Raw genomic sequence first — 15,541 nt, forward strand, 5'->3', positions numbered from 1 at the left:
ACAGTGAGTGATAGAGTTCAGTTCAGATGCCACACTAAGATATCAGGCAGTGTGTCGTTTCAACCCAATCAGTTCTCAGAATGACTTGAGCCAAGGAGAGATGATAGCTATTTTCTTGGCCAGCATGAATCTGATGTCTTCAATGCAAAGTAGCCTGTTTTCCTCAAGTAGATGCCATGAAGGCCAACAGGGTTGTGTTAATCCACACGTGGACTTTGAGTGACTGGGGAAATGTATATAGGAAACTATGATCCTCACATCGCCTCCGTGGTTGAATTACTGCTGGCACCACTCTAAATACAGAGTTCAGGGCCAGATGACTGGCAGCATCCTTTCAGTTTTCTAAAGGGTAGGAGGTGTTCTTGTTAACAGGCCTATGGAGAGCTTTGTAGAATAGCCACTGTTGAGCAAAATGGACAAGCTTGCAAAGAAAGAATCCAACCAAGACTCTCAAAGGTCTTGTGGTGGGTTTTATTTGTCTGTTATCTTTTGGTTTTATCTGAAAAGCAGTTATGTCAAGAGATGGATTCACTACGTGAAGGCAGCATTCTCCATGAGTTCAGGTGCACTTTTGACTGAAACACATCAATTTTAACAGCCAGATATTATGTGAAATTGACTCAATTATAACAGCACCATGTGGTTGGCATGTATTTTCCTAAACACTGGATTCAGGGAATACCCTGTGTGTTGTCTAGGATTATGTGAAATACCCTTGAAAAACTCTGAACACTCCCAGCCAATGGCTGATTCTTAGAATTAAGTCATTACTTAACGGTGAAAAGGCATGGGCCATACATGAAAGTTGTCCCATGTTACAGATCAGAAAGCAAGTGGTGATAGAGGGTCATGATGCCTTTGGTTTTGAGCCCAAGAGTTTTCCTACTCTGTATCCATGTGCCCATACACTCCTCCCTCACAGAAAACTACATTACAGAATGATCCTATGTAGTATCAGCTTCATACAGGCCATTTTCAGGCAAGCTGGTTGAACCTTCTTTCTTTCTTGCTGTTCATCCTGCTTCACTGTTGCCATGGTGACTGGGACGCCTTCTGAGCTCTGTGCTTTATCTGGAGTCCAGCCTGCAAATACCTTAGTTCAGTTCAACCCACTCACTCCCCTGGCTCCTGAAACTGTGAAAGTATCTAAGCTGGATTCTTTCAGTCAAAGAGCTACAGAGTCTCCTGCTACAATCTATTGACAATGATCTGAGGGTTCATGCCCAAATTCCAATGTGTACATGGCACACAACTATGATTCCATAGAGGCCCATGCATGCACACCTCTTATTTCTAGATGAAAACACCTGATTTCAATCTTTACAGAAAAGAGAACTACTACAGCATTTGACCAATGTACAGGTGGGAGATGTCAGCATTGTCCCGAGTGATGTGTCAAAGCCTGGTGAAGGTCTACAGGAAGACAGCATGGAGCCCAGACAAAGAAGACTGTACTTAGTGGGGTGTTCTCAGTTGATGTAGTACTGAAGTGGGGAAGTGGGTCTCTGAAAGCAGACTTAACATCTCTCCTTCCTCCAGCCTTTGAATAGCACATTAGTCCCTTGGCCCTGGTTGTAGAGAGCGGAGCGGCGCGGCAAAACAAAGATGGCGCCGACATCCAGCTTTGCCTGGATATAAACGACTTACTGCGCATGTGCAGGCTTGTTCCACTGCTAGGGCTCCCTCTAGTGGTGAACAGCGGTACTGCACATGTGCGGTTTATGCACCAGGTGTCAGTTGACCGTTAATATGCTAATGAGGTGATTCATTCTCCGCCTTTCATTGGAGGACAAGTAGTGGGGTGATCCAAGCCCCACCAATCCCTGAGAGATAATTAGCATACTGTTGTGTATATAAGTCATGCGACTTTGCTGCTCGGGGTCCCTGTTCAAGAGAGCTGTAACACTAAGAAGAGCTGTAACACTAAGAAGAGCTGTCACTCAGTAAAAGGCTTGTTCGCAGAAGAATCCTGTTGCCGCGCGTCATTCTTGCTGGCGGGACATTGGGCGCGCGATAAGTGGTGCCGAAACCCAGGAACCAACATCGCTGGTGCCGAGGGAACCCTTCAGTGTGCTGAAGAGGATTCAGAACTGCGAGAAGGTAAATTAAAAGGCAAGCTCTGAGAGGCATGCCCTTTTGGATTTAGTCTTGCCATGGAGGGATTGTTGCTTTCGTTTTTTATAGTGACTGTTGTCTTCTTACTAGTTGTGTTAAAATGTGAGGACACAGTCAAGGCAGGACAGAACATTCAAAAAGAGCATGTCAGAAACGGAGCAGAGGAGAAATTAGGAGCCAAAAAAAAAAAAAAAGGTTACTAAAACAAAAGTGAAAAAGATACAAAAGGCGGAAGAAATGCCGCTGGAGGAAAAAATAGGTATGCCCCGAGGACGAAGTACAAATCATCCGGAGAGGATACTTTGTATCCATTAAAAGAATCAGAAGCCTTAGAACTGACTGGTAGTGACTCTGAGCAAGAGTTGTCAGAGTCGGAGGAGGAGGAATTAGAGGAAGAGGCAGCCAGATATGAGGAAGAAAGATATGGGCCTAGGTGGAGAGCCACTGTGAAGAAACCGAAAGTTATTAATGCCTCGGTGGCCTCCACTCCCCCGCCTTATATAGAGGGGAAGTGTGAGTACTCTTTCTGTCCACCTGAAACACAGCGAGCACTTAGGCAAATGTTTCCTGTGTTTGAGGACGATGGCGTTCGTTCTCATCAGCCCATAGAGCACAAGCAAGTTAAGGAACTGGCAGAGTCTGTTCGTGCCTATGGGGTTACTGCTAATTTTACCATGTCACAGGTAGAAAGACTAGCAAACATTGCCATGACTCCAGCAGACTGGCAATCTGTGACAAAGGCCTGTCTCCTTAGCATGGGACAGTATATTGAGTGGAAGGCATTGTGGCATGATGCTTGCCAAGCACAAGCACGCGCAAATGCAGCAGCAGGACAACCTGCCTGGACATTTGACATGTTAACTGGACAAGGGCAATGGGCCAATAATCAAACTGCCTTCCCCTTGGAAGTATATGCCCAGATTGCTATTAATGCTGTCAAGGCATGGAAAGCTCTAACTAACAGAGGAGAGGTGTCCGGGAACTTAACCAAGGTCATCCAAGGACCAAGTGAGCCTTTCTCAGATTTTGTGGCCCGCATGATGGAGGCTGCTGGTAGGATTTTTGGAGACCAAGACCAGGCCATGCCCTTAATAGAACAGTTAGTTTTTGAACAATGTAACAAAGAATGCCGCAATGCAATCCTCCCCTGGAAATCTAAGGGGCTGCAGGCTTGGCTGAAAGCCTGTAGGGAAATAGGAGGACCACTTACCAATACCGGTCTAGCTGCGGCTATATTACAAGGACAAAGGCGGCCTGGCCTCTCTAGCAGAGGCATCACGTGTTTCCAATGTGGGAAGCCTGGTCATATGAAAAGGGAGTGCAGGAATCAGAATCCTGGCTTTAATCCAAAGAAAGCCCCAGGACTGTGTCCAAAGTGTAAGAAAAGGGAAACATTGGGCCAATGAGTGCAGGTCAGTGAAGGACATAACGGGAAACCCTTGGATATGTCAAAAAAAAGCGTCCAGCAACGGGCCCCCTGGGCCTCAGGGCCCTCAAATATATGGGGCAACCAGCTCCCCAGTAACCTGGGTTCATCAAACCTCCCCAGGAGAGCCACTCCGGGTTCCGCAGGATTAGACCTCCGTGCCACCTCCAGAATCGTCCTAACCCCTCAAATGGGGGTGCAGCCTATCCCCTCTGACTTTCATGGCCCTTTACCACCCAATACAGTTGGGCTGCTTTTAGGACGCTCCTCTACTACTCTTAAAGGATTGGTGGTACATCCTGGGGTTATTGATCAAGATTATGAGGGCCAGTTGAAGATCATGTGCTCCTCCCCACGAGGTCTCTTCTCCATTTCCCCAGGTGACCGGATTGCACAATTGCTTGTTTTACCCAGTTATCACGCCCAGTTCGTCGGGAAGTACAAAAAGAGGAAAAGAAGGGTTTTGGCTCTCGGGCACTGATTCAGCATATCTTATGGTCGATTTGCACGCTCGACCTACTCTGATCCTAACCATTGAAGGAAAGACATTTGAGGGAATTCTAGATACAGGGGCAGACAAAAGCATTATCTCCACTAAATGGTGGCCTACAAAATGGCCCATTACTCAATCTTCCCATTCATTACAAGGTTTAGGTTATGAAGCTAGTCCAACTATTAGCTCTAGGCCCTTAAAGTGGAAAGCCCCAGAAGGACAGGAGGGTAGTTTTGTCCCATATGTTCTTCCCTTACCTGTCAACTTATGGGGAAGAGATATTTTGGCTGAGTTAGGGCTTAAACTTATGAATGAGAATTCCTACCAGCACAGAGAATGGTGAGGGATATGGGTGTGTCCCAGGAAAAGGCATTGGTAAGCATCGCAAGGAACTACAGAGCCAATTCAACCCACTGCAAAACCCGATTGTCACGATCTGGGTTTTCTTAGGGGCCATTGAGGGGGCTATGCCCATACCGTGGATAACAGAGGAGGATGTATGGGTTCCTCAATGGCCTCTCTCCTCTGAAAAGCTGGAGGCCGCTCACCAATTAGTAAAGGAACAGTTGCAATTAGGACATTTGGAACCTTCAAGCTCACCCTGGAATACTCCAATATTTATTATAAAAAAGAAGTCAGGAAAATGGAGACTATTGCATGATCTTAGAGCAATTAATACACAAATGAAATTGTATGGATCAGTCCAACGCGGTCTTCCGCTTCTTTCTGCCTTGCCAAAGCAATGGGAGGTTATTATAATAGATATTAAGGATTGCTTTTTCTCTATTCCTTTACATCCTAAGGATAAAGAGAGGTTTGCCTTTACTCTGCCTGCAATAAATCATGTGGAGCCTGATGAGCGCTATCAATGGAAAGTCTTACCCCAGGGGATGGCAAACAGCCCCACTATATGTCAGTTATATGTACAACAGGCCCTGACTCCTGTCAGAGGGCAATATCCATCACTAACGATTCTTCATTACATGGATGATATACTCCTCTGTGGATCCAAACCTCAAGAGCTTGAGATAGCATATGCTGACTTAATTAAACATTTCCAACAGTTTGGGCTAACTATAGCTACTGAAAAGGTTCAGAGATCGCTGATGGGCAAGTTTTTAGGAGCCGTTGTACATCCAGAAGTTATTACTCCACAAAAATTGAAATCAGGCGAGATCACCTACAAACCTTAAATGATTTTCAAAAACTTTGGGAGATATTAATTGGCTGCGCCATTCCTGAAAATATCTACTGCTGAGTTAAAACCTTTGTTTGATATGTTGGAAGGAATTCCGCAATTAACATCCCCGCGATCCCTGTCTAGGGAGGCTGTAGAGGCCCTCCGAAAGGTGGAGAAGACTCTTTCTGAGGTTCAATTAGTACGATACAACCTGATGAACCTTTTGAGCTATGTGTTTTGCAAACTGCTAAATTACCCACTGCAGTGTTATGTCAGAATGGCCCCTTACTTTGGATTCACCCACAAGCCTCTCCTGCTAAAAACCATAGAGTGTTACCCCTCAGCGGTGGCAAAATTGGCTATGAGAGGACTAAAAGTAGCTGTAACTCATTTTGGTAAACATCCAATAAAATTGTTATACCCTATACTGCAGAACAGCTCCAAGTGCTGGCCGCTACAAATGATGACTGGGCAATACTTGTGTGCATCTTTTTCAGGGGTGTTTGATAATCACTACCCAGGCACCCCATTTTGACCTTTTGCAAAAATGTCATCCCCTTGTGTTTCCTCGGGTTACCAGTATGGAACCCCTTCAGGCAGGGGATATTGTTTATACAGATGGTTCGAAAACTGGTTTGGGTACTTATGTACATGACGGTAAAGTGGTAACTAAGCAATTTACCCCTAATTCCCCTCAATTAGTTGAGTGTCAGATTGTATTGGAAGTGCTCCGAGTGTTCCCTAGTCCATTAAATATTGTTTCAGATTCCTCCTATGTGGTTAATTCAGTTAAATCTTTAGAAGTTGCGGGAATGATTAGAACCACTAGTACAGTGGCTTCTATATTTCTGGAGATCCAGCAGGAATTACTATCTCGGCATTCCCCTTTTTTCATCACCCATATAAGGGCTCATTCAGGGTTGCCTGGCCCAATGTCTCATGGGAATAACCTGGCCGATTTGGCTACTAGAGCCACTACGTTTGCTGTGCTGACTCCTGTGGAAGCTGCCACCCAGTTCCATTCCTTATTTCATGTTACTGCTGAGACCTTACGCAGACGTTTTCCTATTTCTAGAGCAGAGGCCAGAAAAATAGTGCTTCGCTGCGGTAATTGCAGTGCGTTTATTACCACCCCACATGTGGGCATTAATCCCCGTGGCCTTCGACCCCTGCAGGTTTGGCAGATGGATGTTACCCATGTCCCTGCCTTTGGAAAATTAAAGTATGTGCATGTTTCCATCGATACATGCTCCGGGGTCATAGTTGCTTCTCCCTTGTCTGGGGAAAAGGCCTCTCATGTCATTGCCCACTGTCTTGAGGCTTGGAGTGCTTGGGGTCTTCCTAGGCTGCTCAAGACTGACAATGTCCCTTCTTATACTTCAGAAAAGTTTAAACATTTCTGCAATCAGATGGGTGTTGCACACCTGACAGGACTTCCTTATAATCCTCAAGGCCAAGGAATCATTGAACGTGCCCATCGCACATTAAAGGCTTATTTAAATAAACAAAAAGGGGGAATTGGTGAGGTGCTGCCAACCCCCAAGGTTGCCATCTCCACTGCACTTCTTACTTTAAATTTCTTAAATTTAGACGCCCATGACTATTCGGCGGCAGAACGCCATGGGCAGTGGCCTATCCCACCCAAGGATCAGGTGAAGTGGAAGGATGTACTCACTGGAGAATGGAAAGGCCCGGATCCTATTCTAATACGATCCAGGGGAGCGATTTGTGTTTTTCCGCAGAATCAAGAAAATCCAATTTGGGTACCTGAGCGCTTGACTCGAAAATTGCCTTCTGCTCTTCCTGAAGATGAGACTACGAACCCTACTATTACTACTGGGAAAGGTAATACAGGTTAATTCGCTCACCCTGTGGGCTATTGCCAGATCCTGGCCAGTACCCATGCCAGTTCATAGCAATTCTACTGTTTTGAGAATAAGACTGGCAAGCATAATCTCTGGCCTTGGTTTCAATGGGTGTTGTCCAATGAGCAAGGGTCATATACATCCCTGACCCCCTTTGCTAGGTTGATGGGTGAGAACTTCGTGCTGTATAATGTTTCAGCTACAAGAAAAAATGATACCAGGTTGATCAATATTCAATATAATAACCTCTTGGCAAATAATACTGCCACTAGTACTTCAGTATGTGCTAGATCACCTTTCTTCTGATAAGCACTAATGTAAGCAGTGGTGCTTTAAATTGTAATAGCTCTGATCTAATCTGCTATTTAGCTGAATGCTGGGATGGCACCAATGACACTGCAGTGATGGTTAAGATTCCCTCCTTAGTGCCAATCCCAGTGGAGGCAAACCCAGATAGGTTTCCTATTTTGCTGAGAGCCAAAAGAGATTTTTGGAATTACGGCAGCCATAATTTCAGCCATTGTGCTGTCTGCTGCCGTCAGCTTCTTGCAATCTCTATGACCAATCAAATACAGACGACTGAGACTGTCAATCAGATTGTAGAAAGAACTGCAATGGCGCTAGAGATACAAGAAGAATTTAATACCCATTTGGCATCTGGCCTTCTATTAGCCAATCAAAGGATAGATTTAGTTCAAGAACAAATTGAAGCACTGTATCCTATGACGCAGCTGTCTTGTGTTTCCTCTCTTAGAGGCTTATGCATTATTCCTTTGCAAGCTAACTTTTCTCAGAATTTTCAACAGAGCAAAGAAATCTCGAATTATCTGAAAGGAAACTGGTCCATGAAAGCAGAGCAACTATCAAGACAATTGTTGATGCAGATTGCTGTCCTCAACAGCACTAGGCTGGACCCCATCACAGTTGAAGACTTTACCTCATGGGTTACCAATGCTTTCTCCCTTTTTAAGGAGTGGGCGGGCATGTTTGTCCCGGGGAGCTATTGTCCTCCTGGGTTGCGGAGTAGGTCTCTGGCTTATTGGCCGTTTAAAAAGGGAACATGCCAGACACAAAGTGGTTGTTTACCAGGCTATGACCGCCATTAAAAAGGGTGCTTCTCCCAACATATGGCTGGCCTCTTTGAAAGATCAAGAGTTATAGATCATTTTTTTGTCACAGTCATGTGAGTCATTGTATCAGGGACGGGCAACTTTCTTGAACTCGGACCAACCTAAGACCACGGGGCCAGTGGCGATAGGGTAACTCTATGACCACGGTAAGGCCGAGTTTGGATGAGAACGACCTAAGACAGGAGCAATGACAAGATTGACGTGACACCCAGATCTAGACCAGTCATTTTATTAAACAAAAAAGGGGGAGATGTAGAGAGCGGAGCGGCGCGGCAAAACAAAGATGGCGCCGACATCCAGCTTTGCCTGGATATAAATGACTTACTGCGCATGTGCAGGCTTGTTCCACTGCTAGGGCTCCCTCTAGTGGTGAACAGCGGTACTGCACATGTGCGGTTTATGCACCAGGTGTCAGTTGACCGTTAATATGCTAATGAGGTGATTCATTCTCCGCCTTTCATTGGAGGACAAGTAGTGGGGTGATCCAAGCCCCACCAATCCCTGAGAGATAATTAGCATACTGTTGTCTATATAAGCCGAGCGATTTTGCTGCTCGGGGTCCCTGTTCAAGAGAGCTGTAACACTAAGAAGAGCTGTAACACTAAGAAGAGCTGTAACACAGTAAAGGCTTGTTCGCAGAAGAATCCTGTTGCCGTGCGTCGTTCTTGCTGGCGGGACATTGGGCGCGCGACACCTGGTCATCACCCAAAGCCATGGATAGATACAGGTAGAAAACTTCATACTTCTGTTTTCTCCCCTCCTAGAACAAATGCAGATGCTGGTTCCATGGGCAGTGTTTCCCACCATGCTGCTGCCCCAAATGTCCCTCCTGTAGTATAATGTCTTCTTCTCGTCTCATTGACAATGTTTTCTTCTGTACTTTTATTATTTTTAGGCCATTTGCCCAGAATCACTGTTGGCTAAAATCTATGCATTTTATTAATTTTAAAACCAAATCCTGGCTTCTTCCCTTCTCAGGGAGTCGGAGATAAATCGGGTGTTATTTGTGCAATCTTTAGAATATCCACAGTCCTACCACAGATCTTTCTCATATCTGGGGCTGCAAGTGCTGGAGAGACACATTGCAACTTCCTTTGTTGTTGAGATTATTAACTTAGCATAATGGCTGTGGGCTTTATAGCTTGAAAACCTCAGCACTGTCCTCAAAACTTGCTTCCTTCTTATGTTTCCTGCCTCAGACCTCATGATGTCTTTTACTAGACGTCAAGGTTGACCACATCCAGAGTCTTCTCTGGCAAATATCATTTAGAGAAAATTCTTGATTCGGGAACCCCTCATGGGGGTCTAGGAAGATGTTTATTGGGCAGAAGCTCTGATATTCTCACCATGTTTCCATCTCCCAGGTAACCTTGGAACAATCCCAACACCTACTTCTGCCTTGTAGCTCTGCTGCTACATAGGACCATAAACACTTCCTTCTTATTTCTAATACACAAGAGCACTTCTACTGCAAGCTTTTCCTTGCCTAGCGTGTGGTTCTCTGTTCACTACTCATCCCTGGTGAGAGTAACTCCCTTCCTCCCACAGGTATCTCTGGACCCTCCTCTGATGCCATTCTCTTACATGTTGTCAAGACCTGACTTCGCTTCCACAGTGCAAACTGAGCAACACAAGGAGACCTTGTATTTTACCTCTTATTTGCTTTCTGTTCAATACAAAGAGTTCACTGCTTGGTGTTATGGTTTGAACCACCTTCAAGGGGCTGGGATAAGAGTGGGAACCTATACAGTTGAGAAGTCTTGGCAAGGTGTTAGATTCTGTTTGAAAAACAAATTAGTAACTCCACTCCATGAGGTATATGTCGTAAAAAGTCAGCTTCCCAAATGGTGCCCCATGTCCTGACCTCCCAGATAATTCTTGTCTCTGGATAGCCATCTCCTATTCTGAAAAGAACTCACATTTACAAGATATTGTGAAAATCATGCTGTGTGTAATCAATACATCTGGTCATAAAAGACACTGTGGCTTATGTCTTTTTCTTCTGTGAATCAACCACTCCAGGGATGTTCAGCCAACACATGAAATCACTCAAGAAGACCACAGAGAGAGTGTTATGGGGCGGGACAGAGGCCTCCTGTCAATATAGTACCATGGAAGTATGACATGTTGGAATTATATCTGCCAACACCAGTCAATACTTTAGATGATCCTGCCTTGCGTAACATGGTGACTTAAAACTCACAAGAGATCCTCCAAATTCAGTAGCTTCCAAATCCCCAATCCACGAAAACCAGGGGAGATATTAAGTGTTTGTTTTGCTTTAAAATATTGAGTTTTAAAGCCTCTGTTTCATGGCAATCAGTAATTACCACTAAGTGAAGATGTAGGGGCTGGTAACTCCAGGTTTGAGTTGGTACAAGTGTCTCTTGGGTAGTTTGATTGTGTTTAACTGTGTAGCCCATCCCCCCATTCTGCAACAGCTACAACTCTTAATAGCCACAAGTGCCACCTGTATCCTCAATAAACTTTATTTAGACACAAATAGACAACAGAAAATACATACACAGATACAGTTATCATTTTCTCTATAGGATAAACACACGTCACAGGGAATTTAAAAAGTAGGAGCACAGAAGGTAAGAAAATGTGAAGTCCTTGTTCACTCACACTTGAAACAGACAAATATTTCAGGGGAAGACAGAAATGGAGCATCCCAACAACAGGGTTCACATTTGGTCTATAACAGCACACAGGTGTTGGGAAGGTAATCAAAGGAGTCGGGGATCCAGTGACAGAATGCTCACAACACTAGTAGGACTATTTAAACAAAAGACAGAATCGTGGAGGATTCCATACCCCTGCGCAGATGCTCTGCAAGCTGTCAGCTAGGTCGTAAAGCAGCTTGGCAGAAACGCTAGCTTAGCTTTCATCTTGCAGCTTGAAGGTCTGAATAACCTCTCCCTTCGTGCCCACATCACAGAGTTTTACAGAGACACACCGAGGAAGCCAAAACTGTCCACATACACGCTGGCTTAGAAACTCACAATACAGAACATTGACATTGAGTATAAGATAGGACTTTTGAAAGGGAAGGGAATAACAGCCCAGAGGCAAACACACACTTTACAAGTACTGCGTCCATTGGTAGCATTTCCCACCATGCTGCCTGTGGTCCCTTCCCACAGGGAGCCACCAACATTTGTGTCCCCATCATGTACAGAGCAGGATGGATGTGTCTTGGAGGTCTTTTGACCTCTAAAGTCATAAATGTGACCACCTGGTCATCTCTGTGCCCAGGGCATGCTGCCATGGAGCTACCCCACTTATTCCTGGGTAAGCCTCGGGACTCTACACCATCTTCACATTTCAGATTGGGGTTCCCTAGGCAACCTCTGTATTTTAGTAAAAAATGGTTTCCACTGTACCCTTCGTGTGTCCTCTTCCTAATGTGACAAATCCAGATGAGATGAAGTTATGGAGATCTGGTCCTCCACTTCGGTAAGCATCCTTCCCATAATGCCCTGCAAGAAGATGGTCAGAATTACCTGACGCATTCATGACAGCAACACAGAAGACAATCACAGCTCCATCTTGCCCAACAATGATGGTGTGATTATGTTCAAACCAGCAGCTAAGCCACAAGGTCAAGAAAAATATTACATATATATTATAATAAATATAATATATACACATATATTGCTGAGAATATATTGCTATATATATACAGAGACATATATACACATATGTTATACACACAGCTTATATATATATTATATACAATATATTATATATATGTATATAACTATGTGACAGAGACTAATGTTTCATTAAAAGTAGAGGAAAGGACGACACATGGTTTGACTGTGGCATTTCAGAATGACCACTAAGTACACTAGAATGTTCCTCAATTTATAGTAGAGTCGCATCCTGATCAACTAACTCATGGCAAGTTGAAGCATCTAAAGTTGAAAATGATTGCTGAACATTGGAATTTGGCAACATGGCACAATAGAGTGTGAGCTGTTTGACCTGTGCTCCAGGGTTGTTATCATTGCTCATGGACACCAACCCATATCACCAGAAATGACCACACCATGTCTTTGAAGTCCAAGAAGAGATTGAAATCCCAGATGTAAAATCATAACTACTTGCATACTGCAGTTTTGCCATCCTGAAGAACAAGTCAGACAGAGAACCAAGCGAAGTGAGGGCCCCTAACCTTGTCCCACCATCCTTTCTTAAAGTTAGCAAGTGTCGAGGACGTGATATATTAAATACAATAACAGAGCTGTAAAATTTCAGGTAACTACATTATAAAAAGACATGAAAAGGTTGAGATAGGATGCACAGGTGTAGACTGGAAAGATGGCTCTGTGATTAAGGCCACCCATCTGCACCCAGAGACCTCACAAACATCTGTAATTCTGAGGGTCCAACACCCTCTCCTGGCTTCTGTGCCCTCTGCATGCATCTGGTGTATTGACAAAACATGTAAGCAAAATACCTAGACACACAAAAATAGTAAATAAAGTCTTCAAAAAGTGTTTTAAAAACAGAGGACACACAGCTACCTTGGAGAGATTGGTGCATGAGTGTTACTTTTCTGTATTGCCCGAATTCTTGTCTACGGTTACTAGATGGTTTTCTTTTTTGCTTTTCACCTTTCTTTTTCTTCTCTTCTAAAGCAAGAAGGAATGGGCCTAATGGCAGCCCCTCCTTCCTCCCTCTTTCTCTCCCTTTCCCTCCCCCTCTGTGTGTGTGTGTGTGTGTGTGTGTGTGTGTGTGTGTGTGTGTGTGTGAGCACGTGTGTATCCATTAATCATACACAACTCATGGGACCACAGACCAGCAAGTTAAAAGAAACACAGCAACAGCTGAGCTGGCAGGTGGAATGGTGGCTATAAAACACTGGCAACATCTTTCTGTTTTCCTTTCCTGACTTCATGCAATAAAACTCTATCCTCTAACTGGCAAGGTACGGACCTCTTCATGTGCACTGAGGTAAGGAAAAGACAAGGGCAGGTTAAGGACCATGAAAGAAGAAATTTAGAGAGAAAAAAAGCTAATATTATACTTGTGACATTCAAATAGGTGTGCTTGAAACACGGGCATTGTAAATACTGTGAAGAATTAACTCCATCAAGAAACACCCTCAGTACACACACAGATGTGAAGGAAAGTCTCTAAGTATTCAGATCGCCACACTGTGCTTTACAAACTGAACTTGTAATATATACAGTTAAAAGGTTTTTGAAAATGAGATATTAAGTATGATAAGAACCATATGCAGCCGGTGCATTAAAAAAAGTCACAGAGAAAAGTGATTGAAGGAAAATACACAAGTACCTTGTCATCTAAGAGCTAATTATTTCTCTTTTTAGCTATTATTTTTTGTAACTTATTTCTACAGTTAATGCAAAAATTTCTAATATAAATACAAAATAAATATCTAGAAAAATTATATCTCATGCCAACAAAACAAAATTGTTTTCTCTTAGCAAACATGTACTGGAGGCTTCAACACATGGTAACTTGGAACTCTGAAAAGTTCAGAAGCCCAGACAAGCTTCAGACATTCTGACCCTGAGGCCGGTGAATCAGACATATTTTAAAGAAGCTCCTTGGTTTCTAGTGAATAGCTAGTGCTAACGCCCATTGCCTGCCCCAGGACAAGTAGAGAAACAACCCAAACTCAATGACTTATGTGAACAGGGAAGGTCACTGACCATTTTCTGGGGCCCCTGCAGGTGCTATTTATATTCAGGCTCTAGAAATCTTCCTCTGGAAAGTGAAGCCTGTTTCCTGTTCCTTCCTTCTTAGCCCAGTTCCCAATCCTGAGCATAGATCAGAATACTAGAGATATTTTAAATGGATGGATTTAGCAGACAAGAGACAAAAATCAAGAGCTTGCAATTCTATCAGGGTCCCTGGTTCCAGGATAACAATGTCATGAGAACCCTGCCACTGGTCCCATGACTCTGAAAAGCAGTACATCATTCACTCTTCAGCTTTTTACAGGAGACATTCTTGTTGGAGAAGTGTAGTAAGGATTCATACCTTTATGGCTCTGTCAGCGCCGAACTGAAGGCTTCTGCTCAAATCTCAAGCTATGTGACAGCTGCTGGCAGCTGGACAAATCATCCTTCCCAAGAGGAGAGGGGAGGCATGTAAAAGGTACATGCTACCAACCAAAGGCACACCAGGACCCTCTCTTCCATAACAAGCACAATTGTTCCCTTACTCCATCGTAGAAAGGAGGAAACAATCCAGAGCCCTCATAAATTTGGACCTCATTAATTCAGAACCTGTGATGCATCCTGCAGAATTTGGGCTGCTTTATTTTTGTGCTCCTTATAAATAAAAATTTTGATAAACAAATCAATACTAAGGAAGATGGAACATAAAACAGAGCCTGTGCTGTTTACAAATCATTCTTACCTGTCAGAAGAACAAGGTCCCTCAGGACTAACCATTACTCTAGTGCTCTGGGGCTCTGCCTGTCTGAAAGAGAACTGAAGATTCTGGATCACTCTACTGAAGGACAGGCAGAGGGATGGAGACTCTCTGCAAGCATGGCTTTTGATATAACAATAGATGATATTTTTTAGTATTTTATAGTTTATGCACATTTTTGGATATATTACTTTCTTTACCTTTTAATCAATACTGCTTGCAAATCATTTATTACATTTATTGTTTTAATATCACCTCCAATTTTATTGGTGGAAAAACTGAGACTAAGAGGTCAAAACTGGGAGACACCTATGTCTGTACTTGTATTAGCCATCTGACTGTAAAGACTACACTCATTTCATTATGGGTACATGGCTATTTCAACGCCTCATAAAAACCAGAACTGGGCAACAGTGCCTCTTCAATCCCACCCAGGTCTGCGGCCTTCCAAGTCCAAAATGTCTATGCAACCCTCAGCTGAGAAGAGCAGCTGTTACTCTTCTCCAAGACTGGACCCAAGGTAAATAGTAGAAACCCTAGGAGGAAAATTCTAGGTGGCAACATCCAAACTCATGGGAATTGACTCTGCATAAGAAAAAAAAAAGAATAAATGGTGTTGATAGCTAATGAAGCAGTACCAGGAGCATAGTAGAGGTTGGAAGAATTCTGGGGTCAATTCGGTTTGCATAATTTTAAGTTAATCAAATTGAAAAGCTATGTGGAAACCAATCCTACAGATTCCTTCTTTGTCTTAAAACAGGGTCTCATGGTGGCGTCCAGTTTGACCTCAAAGTCCCTAGACTCACATATCGACCTACCAAGTGCTGGAAATAAAGGTATACACCACCCCAACTCCTATGTGATCTTCAAAGGTATCTCTAAAGGTGCTTTTCTGGAATTAGCTTATGTGGTTGATAT

At 43.7% G+C, this 15,541-nt stretch overlaps 1 protein-coding gene across 1 annotated transcript in view; it reads right to left on the reverse strand.

Annotated features, from left to right (window-relative positions):
• Positions 1-15,541, reverse strand: part of Shisa6 (shisa family member 6) — a gene marked incomplete at its 5' end in the record, with an annotated part of 295,916 nt that overhangs the window by 148,665 nt on the left and 131,710 nt on the right. The window contains one exon of the mRNA XM_032914165.1: positions 11,596-11,691. Coding sequence (XP_032770056.1) covers positions 11,596-11,691 — 96 coding nt within the window. The remainder of the gene's footprint in view (positions 1-11,595; positions 11,692-15,541) is intronic.

The sequence above is a fragment of the Rattus rattus genome, chromosome 9 (assembly GCF_011064425.1).
Source record: "Rattus rattus isolate New Zealand chromosome 9, Rrattus_CSIRO_v1, whole genome shotgun sequence".
Classification (NCBI taxonomy): domain Eukaryota; kingdom Metazoa; phylum Chordata; class Mammalia; order Rodentia; family Muridae; genus Rattus; species Rattus rattus.